This window comes from Salarias fasciatus, chromosome 22 (genome assembly GCF_902148845.1).
Source record: "Salarias fasciatus chromosome 22, fSalaFa1.1, whole genome shotgun sequence".
NCBI lineage: Eukaryota > Metazoa > Chordata > Actinopteri > Blenniiformes > Blenniidae > Salarias > Salarias fasciatus.
In genome coordinates, this window is record NC_043765.1 from 24,206,043 (window position 1) to 24,231,076 (window position 25,034).

General features: G+C 43.1%; 1 protein-coding gene across 1 annotated transcript in view; it reads left to right on the forward strand.

Moving 5' to 3' along the window:
* The window catches only part of ctdp1 (CTD (carboxy-terminal domain, RNA polymerase II, polypeptide A) phosphatase, subunit 1), a 63,891-nt gene that overhangs the window by 1,228 nt on the left and 37,629 nt on the right, over positions 1 to 25,034 (forward strand). Inside the window, exons 2-11 of the mRNA XM_030121110.1 lie at positions 756 to 839; positions 2,373 to 2,466; positions 3,200 to 3,328; positions 3,535 to 3,685; positions 5,444 to 5,534; positions 6,666 to 6,832; positions 10,739 to 11,758; positions 13,638 to 13,779; positions 13,874 to 14,080; positions 17,401 to 17,554. Coding sequence (XP_029976970.1) covers positions 756 to 839; positions 2,373 to 2,466; positions 3,200 to 3,328; positions 3,535 to 3,685; positions 5,444 to 5,534; positions 6,666 to 6,832; positions 10,739 to 11,758; positions 13,638 to 13,779; positions 13,874 to 14,080; positions 17,401 to 17,554 — 2,239 coding nt within the window. The remainder of the gene's footprint in view (positions 1 to 755; positions 840 to 2,372; positions 2,467 to 3,199; positions 3,329 to 3,534; positions 3,686 to 5,443; positions 5,535 to 6,665; positions 6,833 to 10,738; positions 11,759 to 13,637; positions 13,780 to 13,873; positions 14,081 to 17,400; positions 17,555 to 25,034) is intronic.

Below are 25,034 nucleotides of genomic sequence, written 5' to 3' on the forward strand. Positions count from 1 at the left end.
CTTGAATATTTTTGCATTTGATGCAATCTCAAATAATAAAATAGTCTGTCACGTCCATCCGCATTAAACAGAAAATTTCTCCAACCTGCACTTCTTTAGGAACTCTCTCTTGGTCTCTCTGATCGCTCGCAGTTCACTTTGTCGACCAGTTTTTGTCTGCAGACTGTTAGACACCTTGTCTCTTTCTGTAATCTACATTTTTTTAAACTCAAAAATCCCAGAGGAAGCTTTTTAGATTCTGTTGTTAAAACATCACCTTGACTGATAAGAGAAATAGTTGGAACTGTTGTTTTATTACAATGTTAGAAGTGGTTTTTATCCCCTGAGAAGTTGGTTTTGTTTAATTCGTCTGATTATTTTTGTTGGAAATTGGGAAACAATGAGAGAAATGACTGATTATTTGTATAAACTCAGTGATGTGAAAACACCACGGCTGTCAACATGATGCACGTTACAGACGGTAGTGCAGGTCTTTAACTTCTCTTAACTTTGGTGTAATTACATTAAAAAGTTTGTGTACAGCTCTGAAATAGGTGTTTTTCTCTTGTTTCCACCTCTTTCTGAAAAGAGAAAGAAGAGGGGAAAAAAAGTTAATGTTATCAGAATCACAATAAGAGACAATAAATGGATTTATCCTAAAGGATTTCCTTTTGCAGAGGAAGGTACCTTGTAAGCAGAGTGCTTTTGTTGTTGTTGTTTTTTTAATAAATCTGCAGATTTGTGCGTTTCCACTCATATTTCTGTTCTTTTTCCAGCGGTTTGATCGCCCGAGTGGAAGGATGCAGCCACCCCATCGTGATGAAGGGTCTGTGTGCGGAGTGCGGACAGGATCTCACCCAGTGAGTCGCTTCTGGCACCAAACTTCATCAACTTCATTCAGTCAAGGCCTCGTGTTTTTAAAATACTTCCAATGGGGGGAACTTATTGAAAATGTTCTGTCTCCGTGGAAACGGGACAATTTTTTCAAAAACATTCTGACTCCATCTCTGTATGAACAGTGTAAAGCACAACTTTTCTTCAATGTGTCGACTTGTCTGTGTAAAATGGCTTTTTCCAAATGATGTCGCGAAAATGTGAATGAAAATGGAAAAAATTATTAGTTTTCACATCAAAATGAAAGTAGAGTAAATGGGACAATTATTCTACTAAATCACAAATATTTGGAGGGGAATTTATTTGAAGTAAAATGAAATATAAATGCCGATGTGGGAAAGCATTTATAATCAATTAGGGATTTTCTGCAAAAACATTTTATTTTTTTAAAGAGCGAGTATCATACAAAACTTTCTCTTTTCTATTTGTTTTTTACTAAATTCAAAAGATTTTGCCCCCCAAAATATTACATTTTACACACATGACTCCGTTTTCAACAGCTGAATTACAAGGATGCATCAAAAGCAGCTTTCACATAAGATGAGATGTTCTCTTGACTTTAAGATTTCTCTCTTTGAGTCATACTTGATCTTTTTATTGATATTTAGTCACATGTTTTAAAGACATTTCATCTGAATATCAGTTATTTTATAACCATAAACTGCAAGTTTTGAGTCCTTGAACGCCTCTGTTGACTTTTAAACGGTAAAAAAAAACAAAACAAAAGATAAATCAGTTTTTCTCCTCATTTAAAGTGACTTTTAATCCTCTCATGTTGCTTTTTCCCACAGAATTGGCTTGATCTAATTAAAATTCTGGATTCTGTGGGATTGTACCCTTAATAATTTAACTGAAGGTGTTTCATCTTGTGCTGAATGAATGGAATTGTTCATGATTTCATGAGTTTCAAAGAAAAGTGGATTTAAAAAAAGTGTGTTTCCATCTCTGAAAACAAGGTGGAGGAATCAGTTCCCTATGTGGCCACCAGGGTGCAGCAGAGATCGCAGAGATACTTTAAACTGCATTTTCCTCACTTTAACTGCACATAATATAGTGTTTTAGCCACTGATATTTTGATATGCATGAATATGTTTGGCAATATGTAAAAGAAGGAAAAAATTAAAAAGTTACATGTTTACATTTCTAAAAAGAAAAATATATACGGTCATTGGGTCAGATCATTAATCTGTGCCAATATGGTTTATCTTCTTTCTTTTTACATGTTTAAACTAATTATTTGTAATTTAATCCATTAGAAAATGTATTATGAGCAGGTGACATTGACTGTTTGGCTCTTCATGGTCTGTTTTTCTGCCTCCGAGCTCCATGCAAACATCCTTCCTGCTCATCAGAGTTTGCATGGGGAAGCTTTGCATTATCTTCAAGGACCTGAGAGGCCCAACACCCAAACCTACACACCTACACACCTACACACGCACACATGCACACGACGGCCACTCATTTTTCTCTGTCTTCTCTTCAAATCAAATCCTTCTCAGGCTGCAGAGCTCCAACGGGAAGCAGCAGAGTCCCATCTCCACGGCAACCGTCTCCATGGTGCACAGCGTCCCCGAGTTGATGGTCAGCTCCGAGGTGAGAGGGTGTGTGAGTGTGTGTGCGCGCGCGCATGATCGTGCTAGTGAGACAAAGTGTGTGTGAGCGAGTGAGACAGAGTGTGTGTGTGTGTGTGTGTGTGTGTGTGTGTGTGTGTGTGTGTGTGTGTGTGTGTGTGTGTGTGTGTGTGCGTGCGAATGCGTGCGTGTGTGCGTGCGTGCGTGTGTGAGCTGAGGAGACAGAATGTGTTATAATCTAAAGAACAGACGAGTCCAGAGAGGCAGGTAGCGTTAGCATCAGTCAGCTAGCCTGTCGTAGTGAGCTGTCATTTATTTTCATAACTGATGTGAATTTCAGTGAAACTACGTTTTCTTTTAATTCATTTGATTCATCTGTATCGTGTTCCATCATTCCCTCGTTAGCCACTGTTCTCCTGATGAAACGATTAAAGCTAGTGAACAACACCGCCACCTAGTGGCCAAGTAGGAACCAAACCCAGTAGAGCTGGATGCTGCTACTTCCCTTTAGAGGAAGAACTTCTTCATGTCTGCCTGTAATTTCAAATCTGGACCCAACAACATGACGTGGCGTTCCTCAGGGTTTGAACCTGGACCCACTTCTGTTTCAAATCTTGGTGCTAAATCTGGTTAAAACTTTTTTTTTTTTGTTTTTTTTTTGTTTTTTTTTTGTGAGATCATGGGGTTCTGGTGGTACTTGTTGGCTTTCTGGCTCCCAGAGGTTTTTCTTCATGCTGCGCTCACTCTGTCCTCAGCAAGCGGAGCAGCTGGGCCGGGAAGACCAGCAGAGGCTGCACCGCAACAAGAAGCTGGTCCTCATGGTGGACCTGGACCAGACGTTGATCCACACCACGGAGCAGCACTGCCAGCGCATGTCCAACAAGGTGATGCTCCTCACGGCGCCACAACTCGGCTTCAGGATCAGTTCTATCATCAGTAATATCCTGGAAGAGTCCAGCTGTGACCACAAGGTGTCACTGTATGACAATAGAAAACTGCAACAATATCTCAAAAAAAGAATAAATGATAAATATTTTTCGGAGTTTTTTTCTGGATCTTTATTTTCCTTTCTTTCTTTTCGACCCTTCAGGGAATCTTCCACTTCCAGCTAGGCCGAGGGGAGCCGATGCTCCACACGAGGCTCCGCCCACACTGCAAGGAGTTCCTGGAGAAGATCGCCAAACTGTACGAGCTGCACGTCTTCACCTTCGGCAGCCGCCTCTACGCTCACACCATCGCAGGTAACGGACACCCGGTAGGGGAAAAAAATAACTAAAACCACAAGAAATGGGGGAAAAACTGCTAAAACAGCTTTAAAAGAAAACCCTAAAATAGTGAGAATTTCTAAAAAAACAAAAAAACAAAACACAAAACTGGTTAAAAATGGTGGAATTCATTAATAAATTTCAAAATTGTCTGAAAAATACTGATTAGGAGATTGAAAACTTGAAAATTTGTTTAAATAAACAGCTGAAATTTCTTAAGTTGTAACTGAAGTTTTATAAATATAACAAAAGACAGTTATATGGAAACCTAAAAACATAAAGTGCAAGCAACAAAATACAATCAAAGCAGAAACAGAGTCTCAGATTAGGTTAAAAACCACAAAGCTCTTGTGACCTCAGTTTTTTTTTTGTAGGTTTTTCTTTTTTTCTTCATTTTAAGTCTCAATGCTGATTCTCACTTCCTCGCTGTTGCACGTTCCGCCTGCGTCCACTAGAGGGAAGCGTCTGCTCAGCGTCGGCTCCCAGCCTCCTCCGGCTTCAATCCTCACGCCTCAATTTCGTGTTCCTGTGTGAAACTTTGGCCTGACCCCCTCCCCCTCCGAAGCCCCCTCCACCTCCACATGTTGTTCCTTGCTTGTTCGGTTTTTAGTATTCATGCTGCCATCTCTCACAGAGGTGTGTGTGTGTGTTTGTGTGTGTGTATGCCCCGCTCCACGCCTGCTCCGCTGCCACATGATGAATGTTTAATGCTTTTTCAATTGGATTTCACTGCTGACCCTGGTGAGGAGGGAGGGGAGGAGAGGAGGGGGGGCTAAGACTGTCATCAGAATTTAAAAAGAGGAATAAAGATGAATCGAAGCAGCCAATACTGGAATAATTCAATTCGAACTGATATTGTAGTGAGAGATTCAATCTGTTATATAGATGTTGCATCAAAACATCCTTTACATTCAGATGAAATGTAAATCCATAGAAATTGGCTTTTTTTAATTTCTGAGTTAATTATCTCGTAATAACTAGAAATGGTTCGATGAAAAAAATGAAAAATTGGCTCATTATTTTCTGAAAACACATGAATATGGTTTTAAGTAGATTTTTGTAACTTGAATAGGTGAAGTGGATGATTCAGTCATCATAGGATGCATGTTAATATCTATGATTTTGACATTTTGTTATTATCTGTTTGCTTTAACCATGTGTTTACGTGATGTTTTTAGATTAAAAACTGAAGACTTTTGTCACTTTTTCGTTGTCGACAGCTTTTTGATAGCGACTCAAAAATGTGGAAGGTTTAGGGAAAATGGTCCAGCTCATGGAAACGGAGGGAAAAAGCAACTTTTTGAAAATGCTCCAACTCAGTCTCCATGGAAACGAGGGAAAAACGAACTTTTGAAAATGCCTTCTTCTCTGTTTTTTTTTTTTTTTCAATGCCAAAGCGATGCTTTTTTACATGAAACAATGACGTTTAAGCCACACCTAAATATTATCCACATTCATTTAATGACTATTTAGCAGTAATTTTCACCTGATAATTGATGTTTATTATTTATCCACACTGGATTTGTTCTCTGGATTTTCACCATTATGTAACAAGATCTCATATCACTGCATTTAAAGTGACTAAAACTGTGATGTTGTTCTGTTTTGATTAGAAAGCTATAGAAAGTTCTTTGACTGAATTAGAAAAGATTCATAAAACATGCAGAAAAAGCCTTGGAAGCTGAATTAAATCTCAAATATGCATCTTTCTCTCTCTTTTTTTTCCCCTTTTAGGCTTTCTGGATCCTGAAAAGAAGCTTTTCTCCCACAGAATCCTGTCCCGAGACGAATGCATCGATCCGTCCTCCAAGACGGGGAATCTGAGGTAGGAAGCTGAAGGAGGGGCCGATGACTTTTTAAATCAGTGGATCCATCAGTTGATCTGACCGCATGGTGCGTTCGAGTGTCCTGGGACATTGGGACTTTGTGGTGTTCTCAGTGCGGTAATGATTGAAGATATGTTCTTCCTTTGGAACCACATGCGGCTCTTCAGCTCCTCTGTAGCGGCTCCCTGTGGCGTCCAGAAGAGGTTTTTCTAAAAGAACATTTATCATTTTTAACTTGTTTACATTCCAGACCAACTTTTAAAAAAAAAAAAAGTCTAATCTGCCAAATAACAGCTTAGTAAGATAAACCGGCCGGAGTAGCACAAACGGATAAAAGCAGTAAAAATCATTAAAACTACTTAAAGAAATAATACAGGAAAAATGGTCAAATTACAGTGATTAGATTTGCGAGTACAGCGTTTTAGTCTGGAAAGTTAAAAAAAAAAAAAAAAAACCAGAAAAATAAGAAAAAGAAAAATGGCTCGGACGGGAAATGAATAATGGGAATATAATAAAAAAAACTGTTAAAGAGGCTAAAATAGTCAATACATAAAAAATGGGTAAAGCAGAGAAATCCTTTAAAAACTCTATATATGGCCACAAAAGTAGAAAAGCTAATAAAACGTATCAGTTATATCCAGATCAACAAGACTTCAGGGATTCAGCCTCGGTTTTAGTGTGTAGAGTAGTTTGGTGGGAAAACCTGGAAGAGGCTCGTTTGCTCATAAAGTTTGCAGACTCCTGATTTACATTGTTTCTTTTTTGGTGACAGTTTCAGTCACTCGGTCATTATCATCTTTATACTTACTGGGAAGAAGAGCTACATTAATGCCGTTCTGTCATTAGCATGGCAGCGAGTTCCAGCATCACAAAATCCTCTTTCTTCACCTCCGTCTCATCGCGTCATGTCAAATTTGCATCGGGACACTGAAAATTCCCAGTTTACCGACATCCAGATGTATTTTTCCCTCTTTGATAAGAGGGAAAGTTACTGCTTCAGTGACTCAGAGACACAAAGGTTCAGTTTGCTGCACGAATCCATGAGAAGTCAGGCCGGCGCCGACTCACCCGTCCGTGCAAGACGGCGCCGCAGACAGACGGGCGTGATTGACGTCTGGTTCCGCCGGCAGGAACCTCTTCCCCTGCGGCGACTCGATGGTGTGCATCATCGACGACCGGGAGGACGTGTGGAAGTTCGCTCCCAACCTCATCACTGTGAAGAAGTACATCTACTTCCAGGGCACCGGGGACATCAACGCTCCGCCTGGCTCCCGGGAAGCTCAGATGGCCAAGAAAGGTACGGTCCGCCCAACGTGCACGCGCACGCGCGCACGCTGGGGGTTGGCATGAATTTAGACGCTTGTGTTTACTCTTAGTTTTTACTTGAATTGATAACAGCCTGATATTTTCAGCAGAACCAGCATTCATCAAATCCAGAATCTCATCATGCGGAAATCGTGCACTTTTCTCGGAGTTACATAACATCTACAATAATTTTATTAACCAAATTCTTCGCTTTAGTTGCCATTAGTTTGATCGTTTTCAGGGAATAAACTTTGACAGCGTAACTTTTAATCGGGTGAAATCAGTCCCAGCCCGGCAGGTGGCTCCGGAGAAATTAATGACATTTTATTTCTGCTCATTCTTTTCACTGAAAAGAAACCAGACGTTCCCCTCATGGATTCCTGTCACACTGACTCACCATGAGAAATCAAACACACTGACTGAAGTGTTGTCTGAATTATCAGATGTGTTGTAAGGTTAGTCTTTTTGTTTTCCAGTCATTTCAGTGAATTTGTGAGGATGGCGGTCAGGACGCAGCCATTCCGGTATGAGGTTCGATTCCAGTGCCAAGCACGGCCTTCACGTATCGCTCGCTCCGTATTTTCATAGCAAAAATAGAAAAGAAAAAAAAATTCCAAGCTATGTAGAGCCAGATAGCTCCGCTCCAGAGCGTCTGTTGCAGGACCCCCACCCTCCACCCTCCCCTTCCATTCACACCCACTCTCAGGCTGTCACATCAATTATCTGACGGCTCCTGCTCGGACTGATCCTGTGTTCCAGAGGCATCCGGGCTCGGCGGCGCCTCACACGGGGTTCAGCAGTTCACAGACTGCACAGAGACTCCGTTATGTAAGTCCGACAGAAGCTTCCTCTGCAGTCGGAGCAGGTGGAGGTGGAGGTGGGGGGGGGGCTCGCAGCGGCTTTGTTACTCTTAACAACTCCTCGCCGATTTTAATGCCGCGTGTCAAATTAAAGCCCGAAGCACATTCGCTTTAATGGAGACACAATTGCTTCTTTTCAAGTTGGTGTTAACCAAAGCAGCGCTCCCACAGTTTTACAGTCAAGTAGTTTAATTCCACATTTATCTAGATAAAGTCCACCCGCCTTCACCTTTAGCGTGTGCAGTATTTTAGTGAATCAGCAGTTTCCTTTCCAGCAGCTGATCTGTTTTAACGTGTCGGTTTGAAGATAGATTGTGAAATAAGGAGATTTCAGCAGAATTGTTGAAGCAGAAACAAAGGAGCCACTTTCCTCATAAAAACCAGACACTGAGTGGGCCTATACGCAGTAGGAAAAACACAGTTTAAAGAACTTTGAATGTGTAAATTGTACTATTGTGTGTCTGCGTTCTTGTCTGTGTTACAGAACTACAGCACCACCTACTGGCCTGGCATGAAAAGTACAGCGCGTTTCTGTCATTTCCATTTGTGGTAGTGATAATGGTTCTCGAAAAGTTGTCAATCGAAATGTCTTTTCCAGTGGAGTAATGTGTGGAGATTATGTTAGAAAGTGGTATTTACTACTGGTGCTTACAGATGCCGACTCGGACAACTCATCCCAGCTGACCGTGTCAACATTTCACAACTTTTGGAGCCAGTAGGAACTTGTTTCACTGAGAAGTGTCCAAATACATGAGTGAATATGCTTTGCTTGTTGACAAAAACAAACCAGCCTTGTGCCTGTTGAGCCACCTAGCTTATTTGATTAGCGAACGGCGTTGATAGTGTTCAGTGTTCGTCAGGTAGGCTAGCTTCAGGATGCTCTTCGCTGCTGGCGTTATACTGTATTGATCTTACGCAAGAGACGTTGCCTTACCTTGGAACAAATGTTGACATAGCGTTGAGTTTGCTGCGTGTTGTGCCTCACGGCTTCATCCACCTGGAGACATTTATTTGGGTTTTTTTTTTTCCTGGGAGATGGACTGAAGTAAACCCTGTTGCTTACCCTTTTGTTATCTCTCGGTCGTTTCGCAATTTGTTCTTCATAAATTACTTAAATAGCCTTGAAAACAACAAAAATGTGGCCAGCTTTAATGGTTCTCCTCAGGCTTTTATGCCAAGAATGTCCAAGTCTGTTTTCTGGACAGTTGGTAGTTGAATTCTTTTGGTTTGTGTGCATTCGGGGTCGTGGCAGAGCACAAGCTCAAATATATCCCATCATCTCTGGGATGTTTGACTGGCGTTCCCTTCAGGCTTAACAAGAATGTTGCTGGTAGACATTAAAACTGTCCTTTAAAGGGGGCGTATTCCGTGTTTTTTAGCCCTTTAGTATCAATCTACAGCACACTCAAGCAACAGCTTTGCCCAAAGTTGGATGGTGAAAGCTGCATGTGTCAAAAGCAACTTAAATCAAATGTTCCTCTGCATCAGGCCGCCTCAAACCACTGGAAATGGGTCCCTGTCTCTTTAAGAAGCTCCTCAGAGCGTCCATCTCCATGCGCATTCTCCGAGAGTGGAGGGGGGCGGGGGAGCGCGAGCTGTGCAGGAGGAGCTGTGCAGACTACGTCAGAGCTGGGGCGGAGCAGTGCATTATGGGCGGAGCTGTGCAGCACCGAGCGTTTCAGCGCTCAACATGGCTGCCGGGGGGAGATTCAGGGGTTGCTCAAATATGTGTGAATGGCTCAGGAAACAACTCCGTGTGTCTTTTTAATGGGGAAATGACACTATAGCATTATACAAAGCTCAAAAAGGTGGATTTTGCATAATGCCCCTCCTTTAATTTACCTGTGTTTCTTAAACGCTCTCTGTAAGTAAAAACACACCTGATCAGCCTCTCGTCCTGCTTAGGTTTAATACAATTTACTTATCTCTTCCCCCTGAACTCCCACTTGTCGGTTTTCTGTTGATATTAAATGAGATAAGATGCACTGGATAAGACACACGACTCGGTGTGACCTGGTTTGAGAAGAGTGACGTTGATGAGCTGAAATGTGACGTTTCCTGCTCGCTTATCAGCCACACAGTGAGGCTAAATAGTTCTGCTCTAGTTTAGAGTTTGGCACACACAGTTTAATTTGCTGCATTCGGATGTCTCGAGGCCAGCTCCTGCATAACCCTGCCTCCTCAGATTATTTCACTGAAGTCTCTCGTCCTGCTGGAAGTACAGAACCATCATCGAACAAACGTGGATGTATCTTATTAAGAGTTTAGATTCTTGCGTATTTTCATTCAAATAAGGGGATTTTTTAAAAACTTTTTCAACATCCGTGCAGTTGACTGTCAAATTCTGTATCGCTGACATCTTGTCGTTTTTATTCTATTTTATTTGAAGCTCAAACTGAGTACTTCTCGCTGGTGTGACTCGGCAAACCCCGAGCAATCTGATTTGCCTCTGAGGAAGATGCATCTCTCGCAACAATTTGCCAACAGGGGCATCCAGAAGAAGCTCTTCCTGTGATAAAATCTGGGTTATTCCCCTGTGTACTGGTGCAAAATGTTGGAAAGGTTATGACTGAGCGGTTCATAATTGCCCGGTTCGACCTTCCGGAATGCATTAATCTGAAGCACTTGCTGAAACTGGCAATAACCACCTAATGAGGTTAGATGATTCCAAATGATGCATGTACTCTGAAAGAGATTTTCAAAATGAAGTGTGAAACAAGTGGCAAACGCACGAGGATAGACGCTCCTGTCAGAGTGTGGCTCGATTTTGAGTGGCAGTTGTTGGAATTGGATCATGAAAGTCATATGGGATGGATACAGAACTGTGACTCCAGTGAAAATGTAAACCAGTATTTTTTTTTTACAATTATCGGTGATTGACTAATGGAGAAAGCTACCGCCCAGTATACATTGGTAGCCATTGTGTTTTTAGTGCCTCCAAACACTGTTTCCTTTACAAATGCAACCCAAATTTTGTGTCTCTTGAAATCATTTGTCGTGTAAATGGTCGACAGCTTGACTCTCGTGTCTTTCTCCAGGGGGGAGTCCCTCAAGTCGACTGACAGAAAGTCCGGAACACGTAGGAACGCCTGGTGCCGATGAGCAAAACAACGGCCTCAGGAAAAAGTTGAAGGACCAGAATGTTTCTGGAAAGGAAGAACCCACAACACCTCAACCCTCTCAGGAAGTACCGTCCCACGATCGGACTCACCCCGCTGCGGTTGCGGATCACGAGTCGGGACAAGGCTCTCAGACGGAGGTGGACTCCGGGGTGGGCTCGATGGAAACTCAGGTGAATAGTGAGACTAATGTTGCGGAGGAGGAGAGCAACAGGACACGAGAGGTACAGAAAGATACCAGGTCGTCACGGATCCACGCCTCCAATAATCTAGACTTTGACCTTTCCAGTGACAGCGACAATGACTCCGTGGTAGGAAAGCCTCCCTCGTCAGACAGCGACAGTGACAGCAGGTCGGGTCAGGCGAAGCAGTCTGGGAAGGACGGGGTCACTCAGGAACCCGCTGACCCCAGCAAGGAAAGCGAAGGAGACGGCAAAATCCGCTCTGAAGCCGAGCCTTCAGGAGTGGTTCTCCCCGACCCCGAGCTGGGTAACGGCTGCTCCGATAAGAGGGAGCCCGAAACGGAGTCCCAGAACAGCGAGCAGTCGGGCGTCACCACGGGCGAGGAGCTGCTGGATCAGAGTATGGAAGACGAAGAGGACGAGGAGGACGAACCCGACCACGACCAGGACGATCACCTGATCTACTTGGAGGAGGTGCTGGAAAGGATCCACGCCGAGTACTACGCCCGCTACGAGTCCTTCTTGAAGAAGCAGGCCTCGGAAACGCCGGACATCCGCAGGATCGTCCCCGAGCTGAAGGGAAAGACACTGGAGAGCACGATAATCGTGTTCAGTGGCCTGTACCCAACGAACTACCCCATGGAAAGCACCCGGGAGTACTACCACGCCAAAGCTCTGGGCGCCAAGATCGGCAAGAACCTGCTTCTGAGTCCCCAGGACCCCAACCGGACAACGCACCTGATCGCAGCCAGGGCTGGTAGGTAGACACAAACCCACGCTGTTAAAGTTTTGTGAAAGTCGTGTGCTCGGACCATTTATAATTGATGGATTTCATCATGAGCTAATGATGCAAGAATTCACAAAGGCTCACGCTAGTCTCGTTTAAATGTCAGTGAACGCTGTCTTCACTCTTAATGTGCCTCAGAACTTTGTAATTCTGTCCTGTTGTGTGCTGTGGTTCTGTTCCAGCTGTGATGCTGCAGACGCTGAGGCAGGATGTGTACGTTTTCTCAACATATGCTGACTTCCTTGCACTGTCAAGTTACGCCCCTGGTTAACTGGGGATTTAGTGTGTGTGTCCATGTGTTCGTTTTATGATGGACTGATGTGCAACCTGCCATTTTTCCATTTTTAGCCGGGCTCAGTTCCAGCTGCTTGCTCGTGTCCAAAATATTTATTTGTATGCATTATGTCCACAAATTACGGTTAGCCGAGGATGAGGAAACGAACTACTGACTCCAGTTTTGATTAACCGCTTACGCAGTGCTTTCAAGTGAATACAGAAAACTTACTTTGTGTTTTCAAGTTTGTATTACAGAAACAAAACACCGACGAGCAGTGACCCAGTGTGGTAAATGCATCGTTTTCAGCGATTCTGTCATTTCCATGTAAACCGACATCGTTCTCGAAACATTGTCATGTAAACGTGGAAACCTAAAAACGTCCTAAGACCCTCTTCACTCAAGAATAATCAGCTAAACAGTTTTGTTTCTTTATTAGCAGCAAGATACTGACATCTAATGCAGATTTCCTTGCTAAATACAGTAGGTGGTGGTTTATTTTGTCAAATAGCCGGTGGGATCAAACCGTAGCGATGCAGAGAAATACATATTACCTTTTCAAAGATTCACACCTCGGCTGCCACCGGCCCGACAAACCATCTGAAAACAAACACAGGAAGTAGCGCCGTTGCCGTGGGAGCGAGCCGGTCCCGCTGAGAGCAGCACTTGGCAATCACTCGCCCTGCGAACCACCACGAGAGAGAGAGAGATATCAGCCAGAGATGGAATCAGGGCAACATTCACAGCATGTCACTCAGTCTGGAAAGAACCGCCAAACATGTCTCCTGTGCTGTCTGAATGGCAAACAGGTAATGGATCGTTCAGTTGTGCCTGTATTTACAATGTAAATAAATGAATTAATTAAATTAATCCGAGTTATATAAACATAGACTGTATTTCCAAAAAAATAAATAAATAAAAAAAGTCTAGCCTGCTTATTATTCAAAGACGTTTCCCCTCAAGCTATATATAAATTTGACTCCCCTGTTTCCTAAGATAATGCACACTTCAATTTAAGGAAAATACTTATTTGGAGACCTTAAAGTCTCCCTTAAAAGAGTCTAATCCACTCCTAAATTCAAACTACAATGGAATAATCACATCTTACTGTGTTTTATTATTCTAATTTGTCCGTGGCGAACTGTATGTTTTGCACCAGTACGGCTGGAAAAGTTCCCAAACGCAGAAAGTTGTCGGGTCAGAACGGAGAAAATGAGATTCTTAGTCATGCATGTCGAGGGCCACCCCGGGTTAATGAGTTTCCCTCGCTCAAAGACGCCGGCGATGTTTCTCCCTCTGACTTGAGTCGTGCTGTTCGAGCAGAGACTCTTTGATCTGCTGACTGTTCCAGACGCAACAAAAACCCGAAGCTTATTGGCAGACGGCTGAAAGTGACGATACGGCGACGGCCCGAGACAGATCGTCCTCGTTATCCTTGCTAATAGTATCGAACGGGGTGATTGTGTTCCGCCTGAATGAAAAGCCGAGTCGTCGATCGACGGGGACGCTCGGTGTTTCCTGAAAGCCGTTCTGATCCAGACTTGATCTTTTGACTCTGTCGTCCGGGTCGCTCAGGCACCGAGAAGGTCCGGCAAGCTCAAGGCTGCAAGCACCTCCATGTGGTCAACCCCGACTGGCTGTGGAGCTGCCTGGAGCGCTGGGAGCGGGTGGAGGAGGAGCTGTACCCCCTGAAGGAGGATTTCTCCAAGACGCCCAGGTGAGCCAGGATCCAATCGCCCGGTAGCTGTATCTGTATCGGTATCGGTATCGGTGCGTTCTCGGTTTTTATACCCCTGTTCCTTGCTTCGTAGGAGCAACAGTCCAGCAGCTCTTCCCGACCATAAAGAGTCGCTGCAGAAGCACATATTCCACCCGGCTCCCATCCACCCGAGGCCCCCGGCGCCAGAGGTGCGGACCTACGACCCCGTGACGGGGAAGCTGATCCGGAGAGGTCCTCAGACGCCGCGGACCCCGCCGTTCTCCCTCCTCTCCGATCCCAGGGAGCAGTCGTCTCTCAGGTACTCCCATTTAGCCGGATTGATGGACTCAAAGTCTGGCTCGCTATCAAGAGGTGAAACAGTCACAGGTCGGGTCATAAACAACCGAAGCACGCCCAGGAAAAAATCCTCCGCTGGACGGATTGGGCATTATCTTCCAGCTTCACGTGGAGCCAGGAGAGAGAAATCCAATTCTGGGGCTTGTCAATACTCCATGTTTCATGTTTACAGCGCCTCAGGGATATTTATGTCATCTGGCATCAGCAGAGCGCTCATGAATGAATAACTGATTATGAGTCAGCTCACTGAGTCCATTAAAGAGACGCAGCCTTCCGACGGTACATGTCTGCGCGCCGTATGTACCGCCCGCCATAAATGCATCGCTTCCACTCAGTTTGCGCTCGACGACATCCCGGTTGTGACGATGGCTCACGCTTATCTCTGCATGAGAGCTCCGCGTCAAAAGACGCCTCAGTGCAGAGAAAACCCTGCTGTCCTCTGTCAACATGTCGTCCAAGTCCGACCGAACTGCAGGACGCTGTTTTCCCGGAATGTCTGGAAAATTGACCAATCATGGTGGTCCAGCTGGAACGCTGTCAAACCAAGACGTTAACAACAACGACACAGCTGTTTCTATTTATTGATAATTGTCTAAATTATTGTGTGTTCACCTGTTGTCATCCAACTTTACAGTTTTTTTTTTTTTTTGCTGAACATCAAAAACTAGTGTGTTAGTAAAATCATCAGCTATAAATCATTATAAGTAAAAAAAAAGTTGTTTTATTTTGAACTTTACGCTTAAATAGTGAAAGTTTATCACAATGTATCAAAACAGCTTGAAATGTGCCTTTTGATCTGGAAAATTAATCTTTTATCGCATCTCAACGGTCCTACATTGTTTTTTTTTCAGTTTACATAATCAGTTTATTTTATTGTATTTCAAGAGCGCTCATCCCAATATTACCAGACACAAGTCTCTTTCTAGCGTTAATCTTTGTTAAATTATCGCTTTGTATTCATTCATTGTTAAAATACACATTATGTGAAATAAAACAAATATTTATCAGGATAAAACGGCAAACGTTTGATGTTACATCAAGACTTATGACCGTTTTGAAACGTATCTTAATATTTAGTGAGTACATACTAAACGTTAAACGTTTAAAGTAAAATCAATAAAATGTCACATAGCTTCATTCTATAACATGAAACACCAACACATCGCATTTTAGTGTAATTATATAATTTACACCTCAAAAATATTCCATCTATCTACAATAATAAAATTCATATTTAAATAACTTTTAGCACTTTTTATGGTAAACAATAGTTATTGTCTAATTATTCTGAACGTTCCAAAAAGTTTGAGACATGTTTTCACAATATTTCTTCTCATTTTACTTTACAATAAACTAAAATCAAATAGCTGAAGAGTCGCGTGAAATCGGAGTCGATAAAATCCTTTACAGTAACTCAGCCGTGAAGAAAAGTGCAATAATTACTGGTATATGTTCCGGTGAAGTGGATAAAATTCAAACTAACCTTAGATCAAAATTCAGTTGTCGTGTCTCAAAAATATCTGAAATACAGGTTTCATACCCATAACTATCGTCACCATGGAGACCATAGATCCAGAAGCCTGTTTTCCTTCGCTGTTTATATTTGACGTTATCCATTAATGCAACACCTGAAATCCCTCCAAAGCTTCATGCTCTGAAATGTGATTTCAAAGCATGAAGCTTCATAAAAAAAAAATAAGAAGGAACTGGGGATTAAAAAGTTAGAGGCAAGTTATTGATATTCCTGCGACGCCAGGCGACTCGTAAAAGGTCTCAAATGTATGGATTGGACCTCGGGGCCTCATTTCTATCTGAGCTGTCTGTAAACTGAACGGAGCAGCTGCCTGGACGGACGCTGCGCTCTGCAGATTCCCCCCAGAGGAGACATGAGGCAGAGGGAACGTAAAAAAAAAAAAAAACCCACCCCGGGTTTTATCCTGCGGATTGATGGCGTCCAATGGGCCAAGACGCAAGGCCGTGACCTTTATGGCGTTCATTTTTCTGTCCCGGGAAGGTTACCTGGAGACCTCGCTCTTCCTGGGAGTCACCTCGCCGGGCTTCTGTCGCTCAGGGATGCTAACGACGTGGCGAGACGCCGCCGTGTGTTTTTCTACCCGCCGACAGGAAGCCGACCGCCTGTCAAAAACACTTTTAACTCCGAGTAGCCCAAAAACACAAGCTCAAGACGGATCCGGCGACGCGCAGCGATTAGTCCCAGCCGGAAAATTGGCCCATTTCACCCACAGATTAGAGTTTTCCTCAGACTTGGATAAAGTTTGGTGGAAGCATCAAAGGAGATCTGTTCAATTAATCTCCGCCAAGAGGAAGCAGCTTTTTGGATTTACTACTGAGAGAACATGAACTTCCCATTGCTCCACTCTGAACCTGCACACTTATTTCTATCAACAGTGTCAAACCTGTTGTTTCCCTCTGTTGGATTTATGTGTCTGGAAAAAAAAAACCACTGATAACAGTCTAGAAACCAGAAGAAGACGGACACAGTGCATCTGATTGTTCTAAAAACTGAATAAAAATCTGTTTGAAGCAGCAGTGAGGTGAAGAAATACAAAGAGGAACAATTGGTTTTGAGGATTAAAAGGATGATGAATAGAGAGATTTTAGCTGAAATTTCAGAATCAAGGTGAAAAATTCGAAAAATAATGTTTTAAGAGTTGAGTATTGGTGTAGAATTGGAGAGAAAAGTGTTGAAGTCCAGAATAAAACCTGTAAGTCAACCATAAAATCTGAAAGTTGAGTATGAAGCCGAAAATATAAAAATAAAGCTAACTATCATGAATAAAGTGGAAAAGTGGAGCGTAAAGCAAAGAAGTCAAGGATCGTCAGAATACAGTTTATGAAATCTATTAAATAATATCTAGAATAAAGTAACATCAACTCCAAGAATAAAGTCTAAAGGTCAAGCATGAAGTGTATAATCCACGAATAAAATCTAAAACATCGGGCGATAAGGCATATGATCCAAGAATACGTTGCAAGTCTAAATTCAGAGAATAACTCATAAAATCCAACAGCAACACATAAAGGTCAGAAGTGGGGCCTGAAATTAAAGTAAAATATTATTTTAAACACGAGAATGAAGTGAAAATGTAGGAAACAGGGTCGATCATGAAGCTTAAAATCCAAGAATCATCAGTTTATCCGCAGCAGAATCAAGAAAATGTAGTAAATATGGAGATGAGGGAATAAAGGTGGAATCTTGACAGCACCAGTGCTCTGATGGGTGTCTGACGGCTCGTCTCTCCTCCGCCCGCCGCCTCTCAGGGGGGCGTCTCCGGCCCAGCAGGACGAGGCCTCGGGATCCGGGCCGGACGACGAGCAGCCCGGGCCGTCCCGCCGGAAGCGGCAGCCCAGCATGTCGGAGACGATGCCGCTGTACACGCTGTGCAAGGAGGACCTGGAGAGCATGGACAAGGAGGTGAGGAGCCGCTCCACAGCTCCACAGCGCCATCTGCTCTTTGCTGTGACTAACTTCACCGCGTTATTATGATTTTTTTTTTTTTGTCGTTAAAACCTTTCATTACTGTAGCTTTATAAAGTCGCTCTCTTTATGCAACTCTTTCATCCTGGGAGTGATCTATAGGCTCTCATGAGAAAAAGAGACTTTGAGTGAAGGAGCCGAGCGTCGTTCAGATTAGTCAAGCTGTTCAGAGACAATCTAACTCCTGGCTGAGGTTTGCAGAGCGGCCTCAGTGGTTATTAACTCAGTGTGAGTTCTCAGATTAAGTAACGTTGTAGCTGCAGGCAGCAGTTCTGTCTGAGAGAGAAAATTAGAAAAAAAAACCTCCCGTTTATGTGCTTGATGAAGATGCAGGGTTGTTCTGAACCTCGGCGGCCGATTCAGCCACATTAAAAGCCGCCGACGCAGCGAAAGTAATGTTCACGTCTCCTCTGGCGAGTTTCATTGTTGTGCCGTTTGAGAAACTTGGAGACTCGTCAGAGTTTCTGTGAAACCCGAAGCCCGGTTCTCGACTTGTCAAATGTTCGATTCCCCTGCTGTTTGAAAGACGCTTTCATAGAGAAGGTCGTCATTCTTCTTGATGTGGAGAGAACTACATTGAGTGCGAGTGAAGTGTTTCCTATTCAAGGACCAATAAAAGCATCCTCGGAGGTACGATTGTTCCTGACCCGACTCAATTTACCCTTCGTTCGCTGTGGCGGAAGCAGGACAAAAAGAATATTTCCAAGAATCTCCTCAGCGACTGGGCTGGTTGGACGTGAGGACGACGGAAGCAGGAAATGGAAATGCTGTTTCTATTATTAATCATCGAATGCCACACGGCGTCGGCTCTCCTGAAAGGATTGTGTGTGCGAGTCTTTGTGGCTGTGCTGAAGAAAAGCTTTTGTCTGTGACCAGTCCAGAGCGATATTTAGTATTTTGAAAAGAGAAATTGTCATCATTCTCTGAATGAATAACGAAAATAAATAGCTTGAATTCTCCGGTGGTCACATAGAACTGAAGAGTTTCTTTCTTTTTTATTTATTTTTTTTGTGATAATGGACCTTGAATGGATTTGTTTCCACTTGCATCGCAACGTCCTGCAGCCGCCGCTGCTTTCAGGGCGTGCCAAACGATGAACAAGTTGAGAAGTGCTGCTACTAAATGTGCTAATTATTCATCATCCGTGACCTCCTGCAGAAACGAGACTCCGCTTGCTCGCCGTCGCCCCGCTCACCAGGACTGCTGTGTGCATCCACGGCCCTTCATTCATCCTCTCTCATCCTCATTTCTCTTTTGATTTTTGTGCGTGCGGTAATGCGCCGCTCTGTTTTTTTTCGTAATCGCTAACGTTTTGGAAAGTGTTGTCATGGCAGCTTGGACCGGGCATTAATTCTGAATCTTAATTAAAGGCCAGAATCCTGCTGCTGGAGCTGCAGACTGATGAGGAATGAAGTTGCTTAATGAAGTGTTGAAGTACTCAAACTGGGCATTGTTCCCGAAACAGCAGCTCGCGTTTATTGTGCAAATGTGACATTTAGAATTCTTTAGCATTAAGCCGACAGAATTTCATCTGTAAGCCCCGGTGATCCTTTTTTTTTTTTTTTTATAGACACACAAAGGCCAGTGCTGCTTCGGAGAACACACATTTGTTTTATTTTAAATGAGCAGAAACAAGGAGTGTTATATCTTAAATGATCAGGACTGTCAAACACATTTCAGTTGAAGGGTCACATTCAGCTCAATTTCATCTTCAGGGGGGTTTATGTATGTACATGTCCACAAAAACTAAACACACACTACCGGAAACGACAATCTCAAGACAGTGGTGTTTTACTCAGTGTTTAAAATTTGCTTATTGGTTTGGTGGACCAGATTGGAGCCTCTTGAGAGCCAGTTTACACACAAAAGCCTTTTATTTGACATGACTGTTTTAGATTCACTGTATTTTAACCAATAAAGGCAATTGGCAAGCCTCAGAAGTCCAGTATACTGTACTAGCTACCATTTCTTTTTTTGTTTGAGGCAAAAACAAACCCAAGAGGTTTTTGAAGTCCTCATATTTTCTGTAGCCCCCAAAAATGGGCGGGGCCAAGGGTCACAAAAAGATGATCACAGCTGAGGCAGGCGTGAAAAATTATGGCCTTATAGCTCTTCAGGTAGAGTACCTGTCGCCACGCCAAGCCCAAAACACAATGCCGATAGTCTGCAGGTCACTGGTAGACGATTGACAGATACTTCTTCACAAAGTCAATGCGAATTGGCATTTCGATTCAAGAGGGAGCTGATGAAGCGACTTGAAACCTAAAAGTCTTCCAGACTGTTGGCAGAAGCTAAAGAAAACTAACTGAAAAGCAGTTCATTTATAAAGAAAAAGCCTGGAAGCGTGAAAAGCCAAATCAAGGAAATTTACAAGCTAAAGAACCTTTTTGTTCCAGACGAATGCAAGAGTCGCAAGAGTACCTCAAAATCTTCAAACTGTCCAGTACAAAACTCACCAAGTAAATATTCAAGAAATTAACCAAAATTGACCTCTGGAGGTCTGATTCTTAAAGTATGGTAATCAATCAAACTAATGTACTCGGCAGAAATACACATTCAGGGCTTCCAGAAAAGGTATCTGTACAGTCCGACACGTAGAGACCAGCCTCCTTCAAACACAACCTCGCTTCAACGTCTTTTGGACTGACAGAAAAAACAAAAAAAGTGAAGACATTGACTGGACGGACGGTCTTTTGTAGACACACTACATCTGAAATGTCATCCTCTTTGGGCCACATTAGCTAAAGGCCAGTCGGTGACATTCTTAAACACTGGAGATCTTCAGGGGCTCGGGGGCTGGGGGGGGGAGCAGCCCTAATTGGCCGGTGCCAGGCACACAGGTGGACAGCCTCGCATTTTAAATGTCACCAGTGGTTACACGGTGCCACGTGTCGGTTTACCTGGAGTAACACGTGCGAGCCGCTGAGCGACGGCGATGTACGGACCGGGCGACCTTTGCTTCAAAGTGTTGTTCCCTTGATCTTTGTTGACCGGGCGATCGTGTCTCCTCGCTTTCATCCAGGAGTTTCACAGCATTCAGCTAAAGACAGAATGCGTATGCGCTAATGCTAAGCTAGCTAACGGAACAGACGTTTTCGTGGCATCCATGCAGGGTGTATTTTAGCTCTTAGGCTTTAAAAGCTAGCAAGTTGAAAAGAGAGTCCTTAAAATAGTTTTTTTGTATCCATTGAAGTAATTAATATAGACTTGATCGAATTTTACCGAATAGAACTTTTTCAAAATGCTCCACTTCCGTCTCTGTGGGAATGGGAAGAAAACGACCACCACGACCGACTGATAATAACACTGTTAGATGATTAATTAGTTGGCAACCAAGCGTGAGGTGAGCGAGGTCTTTGGTATTGACGAATATGCCAAATAATCTGCAGCCTCTTTCAGTTCTGCGGACCACCTTTCAGCTTTACAACCCATATCGTTTGTTTTATTTCCCTCTGGACCTGCTGGAAAGCTGGGGGTTAAAAAAAATATATTGAATTTACAATCATCAGATGGTTATAAAAGATAGCGCTCAACGAATGTTAATTAACCTACATGCATGTTGGATAATTGAGGAGAAAACCGTTTCACATTTGCCTGAACGGCTTCATCATGCAGCCTATTATGTGTTGATATGTGACGACTTTATCAAAACCCTGAAACCCTTTAAAGGAGCTGATGAAATGTTAATGCAACAGATAAGGACGCGCCTGTTTCTCCTGTTCCGATTATACACTCTTTACGTCCATTTTAAACACACTCTTTAGGAATTGTTGGTGTTTTTCCAGTCAAGTAAGAGTGCTGCTCCACATAAAATGGGAATAAACTGCTGGGATTTGGCTACGTGAGCGAGCGACCTACAGGGGGATCACCGTACGGTCGGGCGGGGGGGGTTTAGACTGGGGTCGTCGCCGTCCTGACTGGTGTGACGCCGCCGGGACCCTCAAGGGGGCTCGGCTCATTAAGCCCGGGATCACAGGAGATCTCGCGGTCATCAGTCACTCTGATTCCCCGAACCCCCCTCCCTGCCTGCAGCTATCGATCTCTTACATCCTCGCTGAGATGAAAATCTCTGGGAATCACCGGGATGGACGAGTTTCTGCGTGAGTCGGCAGAATATGGAGTGTGATCCGGGGCCTTTTACTCTTTATTGTGATCTTTAAAGAGCTGGCACGCCATCAGTGTTTGTTGTTGTTCAGGAACAGATCTGTTTGATTCTCACCAGTGTTATTGACTGGTCTCTTAACAACGCAGCTCTCAGGCACGACTTGTACCCCGCCAAGGCCGACGTGTGCCAGAAAGGCGGTACATGGTGTCTTCCAGTCTTTATTGCGTTGTGGCGCCAGAACGAGGGCTGCAGTTCCAGGTTTATGGAAGAACGAAGGAGTCCAAGCCGAGACTTCTCACTCCGTTTGTTAAAGCACCGTTGAAATTTGACTCGGCCAACGATTTAACGATCCCATTTAATGTCTTGTCTTTGCAATAAATGGCAAAGTTGACGTGGATTCCAGCACAATGGTTCTTTTCAGCCGAGGTGAGCGATACTCAACTTGTTCGAGACACTAATGAGTCCGACTCTCATTCTCTAAGAAAAATGGCGTCTTTTCGAATGGTCGCCTTCTAGATGCTTTTTAGTTTGTTTTTTTTTTTAATTGAATCATGTTTAAATGTGATTGATCGCAATGAATGAACTTGTTCTTTAGCTCAGTCTGTCGATATGTATGTTAGTAGTAATTGTGAAAAAATAAACTTGTCAATTTATTGGTACTCTATGAGTACAGACAAACAGATGGGTTTTTCAGGAAGACTCTGAAGGTGTTGATGTTGCTGTCGCAAGCATTCACAAGAGACTGACCCGAAGCAGAAGCGAGAAGAGGTTATAGGTGGTGTGAAGGAGAGGAGACGACATTTGTATTTGGAGGATCTGGAGGAAGGGGCTGGTGTGGACATGAGAGCAGCTTTTCCTGAGGAGTCGAGCAACAGAACATATTGAAGTTTTTTCAGGGTTTTGAAGGTTCAAACTGCAGGGGCTGCTTCTCAAATTGTCACTTGTCGCCTTGAACAAGGCCTGAATCAAGGAATGGGCAATGACAGTGCTTTGGAGGTGAGAGAAAGTTGATGGATAAGGAGTTCAAAACTGAGATCGGTGTTGAGGACTATCCAAAGACCCTGTTCAGACGGCGTTTGAAGTGGAAACGGGAAACTTTCATAGCGTTTTGGTGTTCGTCTGGACAGCAGTGAAGAAGCCACTGAAAGTGCACCTTTATGAAAACGGCTGACAAGGTCGAACTTTTTAAAACCACTCCTTTTCCATGGAAATGGAGAAAAATGCATCTTTTCTGAAGTGCTGCTACAGCATCGTTTTCAAAATGCTCCCATGTAAACACTAAACTTCGCTGAAATGAAACCTGAAACTTCATTTCTGTGTCATAGGTCAAAGTAGACATGTTGGAGCTTCAAATGATGAGCGTGAAGTTTACAAGAGACTTGTAGGACTAATAAATAGTAAATCTGATTTGTCACAGTGTAGCCTGAGGAAGTGAGCCGCTGTTTCCATTGTTTGATATTCTGCTGTGCGAACTTGACAGCGTGGAGACGGTGTTGGTGGAGATGTACAGGTGAATGTTGTCGTCATAACAGTGAAAATTAAAGTTGTGGCAGAGGGAACGAGAGAGAAGGTAGATGATGAAAAGTAGAGGACCAAGCAAAGAGCCTTGAGGGACCCCACTGGCATTGCTAGTTCTTGTTTTGTTAAAAAAAAAAAAAAAAAAAAACAGGAAAAGAAAGAAAGAAAGAAAAAACACTGAAAAACTAAACCATTTTAGCTTCCTAATTAAATTTTTATTGGATTTTCTTTCTTTTGTAGATTGTGCAAAATCACACCGAAAAGTTATTCAAAGTTTTAAAAATAATACGTGTTGTAAATTAATGTGACAGCACAACAATATTCATGTTAGGTGAAACCAACGCTTTTAATTATGTGCTTTTATGTATGAATCTTGGTAACATTAAGCATTAAATGGACTTTATCAAACATACAGTGGATGTTTGGTTTCAATGTTCATTAGTTATTCTGAAAAGAAGTGAAACGGCTGCAGAAGCTCTGATAATGCACAATGCCTGCAGTGCTGTTCAAAAATATATCATTATTTTCTTTCATTTGATTTCTCTTTTTTAACACATTCCCACATTAAAAAGAATCCAAGACATGATGAAACTGGAAAAAAAAAATTAATAAAATAATGATTCTTATGTTGAATTGTTTTGGACATATTTTCTCAGAGTAAACTGCTTTGTATGTATTCTGGGAGAGAGAAAAAAAAATCTTCAGCTTTGATCAATTCAAGTATTTTATAGAAGTGAAAGTGCATAATAAACTAAAATAAATAAATGATGATGAAAATAAGAACAACATCAATTAAAAGCCTGATTAAAAAGGTGTGTTTTTAACCTTCTTAAAAAAAAATCAGCAGCCTCTGCGGTGCTGAGGTTCTCCGGCAGGCTGTTCCACAGGCGGGGGCCGTAGTGGCTAAACTCCGCCTCACCATGGATCTCGGTTCTGGCTTTTGGAACGCACAATAAGCTGCTGCCGGAGGACCTCGAGGCCTGCGAGGGTCGATATGGTGAAAACAGATCAGCTGAATAAGAAGGAGTGAGAACGTTAAGACATTTAAAAACTAATACGAGAACTTCAAAGTCCTGAATATAGTAAAGACATCTGTCTTTCATTAAATTATGCAGCATGTCTTGATATGTTCTCATGTTGTCGTACTGCAGAACAGTCTTGGGCCTGACTGGGCTTCGCCCCCTTAAATTCCTTAAATTGTCTGGTCTTGTTCTTGACTTGGTCTCAGATGAGGTGGTCTGGCGACAATACTAATGTGTCCATCAGTGACTGCTTTAATGTGTATAGTATCGACTAAGTAATTCCCAGGTCTCCAATGTGTTTTACTGCGTTGTTGCAGATTCAGCAGCGCAGCAGCAGCAGTGACTGTACATTTCTTTTAAAGTGTTTTCACTTGGGCTGGTGTTCACTGCTGCCATGGAAAAAGCAGCAATAAGATATCAGACCCAAACAAAGCTGTGAGGTCGATTAAACACCACACTATCTGTCTCGTCATAATGTGAAAGCCTCTGCTTTGGCTTTCATTTGTTCCCCTTCCTTTGCGATGCTCCCTTTTGGTCCAACTTTGGGAAGGAAAATAACTTTAAAGCGACATCCATTTCATTTGGAATAATTTGTTCGAGTATTTTCTGAACCAGCAGATTGAGAAAAGTACACCATTGGCGTCTGAGCTCAGTGAAGTCTGAAGTCCCTGAATGAGCCCTCTGAAGTCGTATTTTCTATGCGGCCTTACGTAACTCTCCTCGACTAACCTCGGCTGCAGCGTGCCACTGCTTTCTCCTCGGCTGCGGTGGA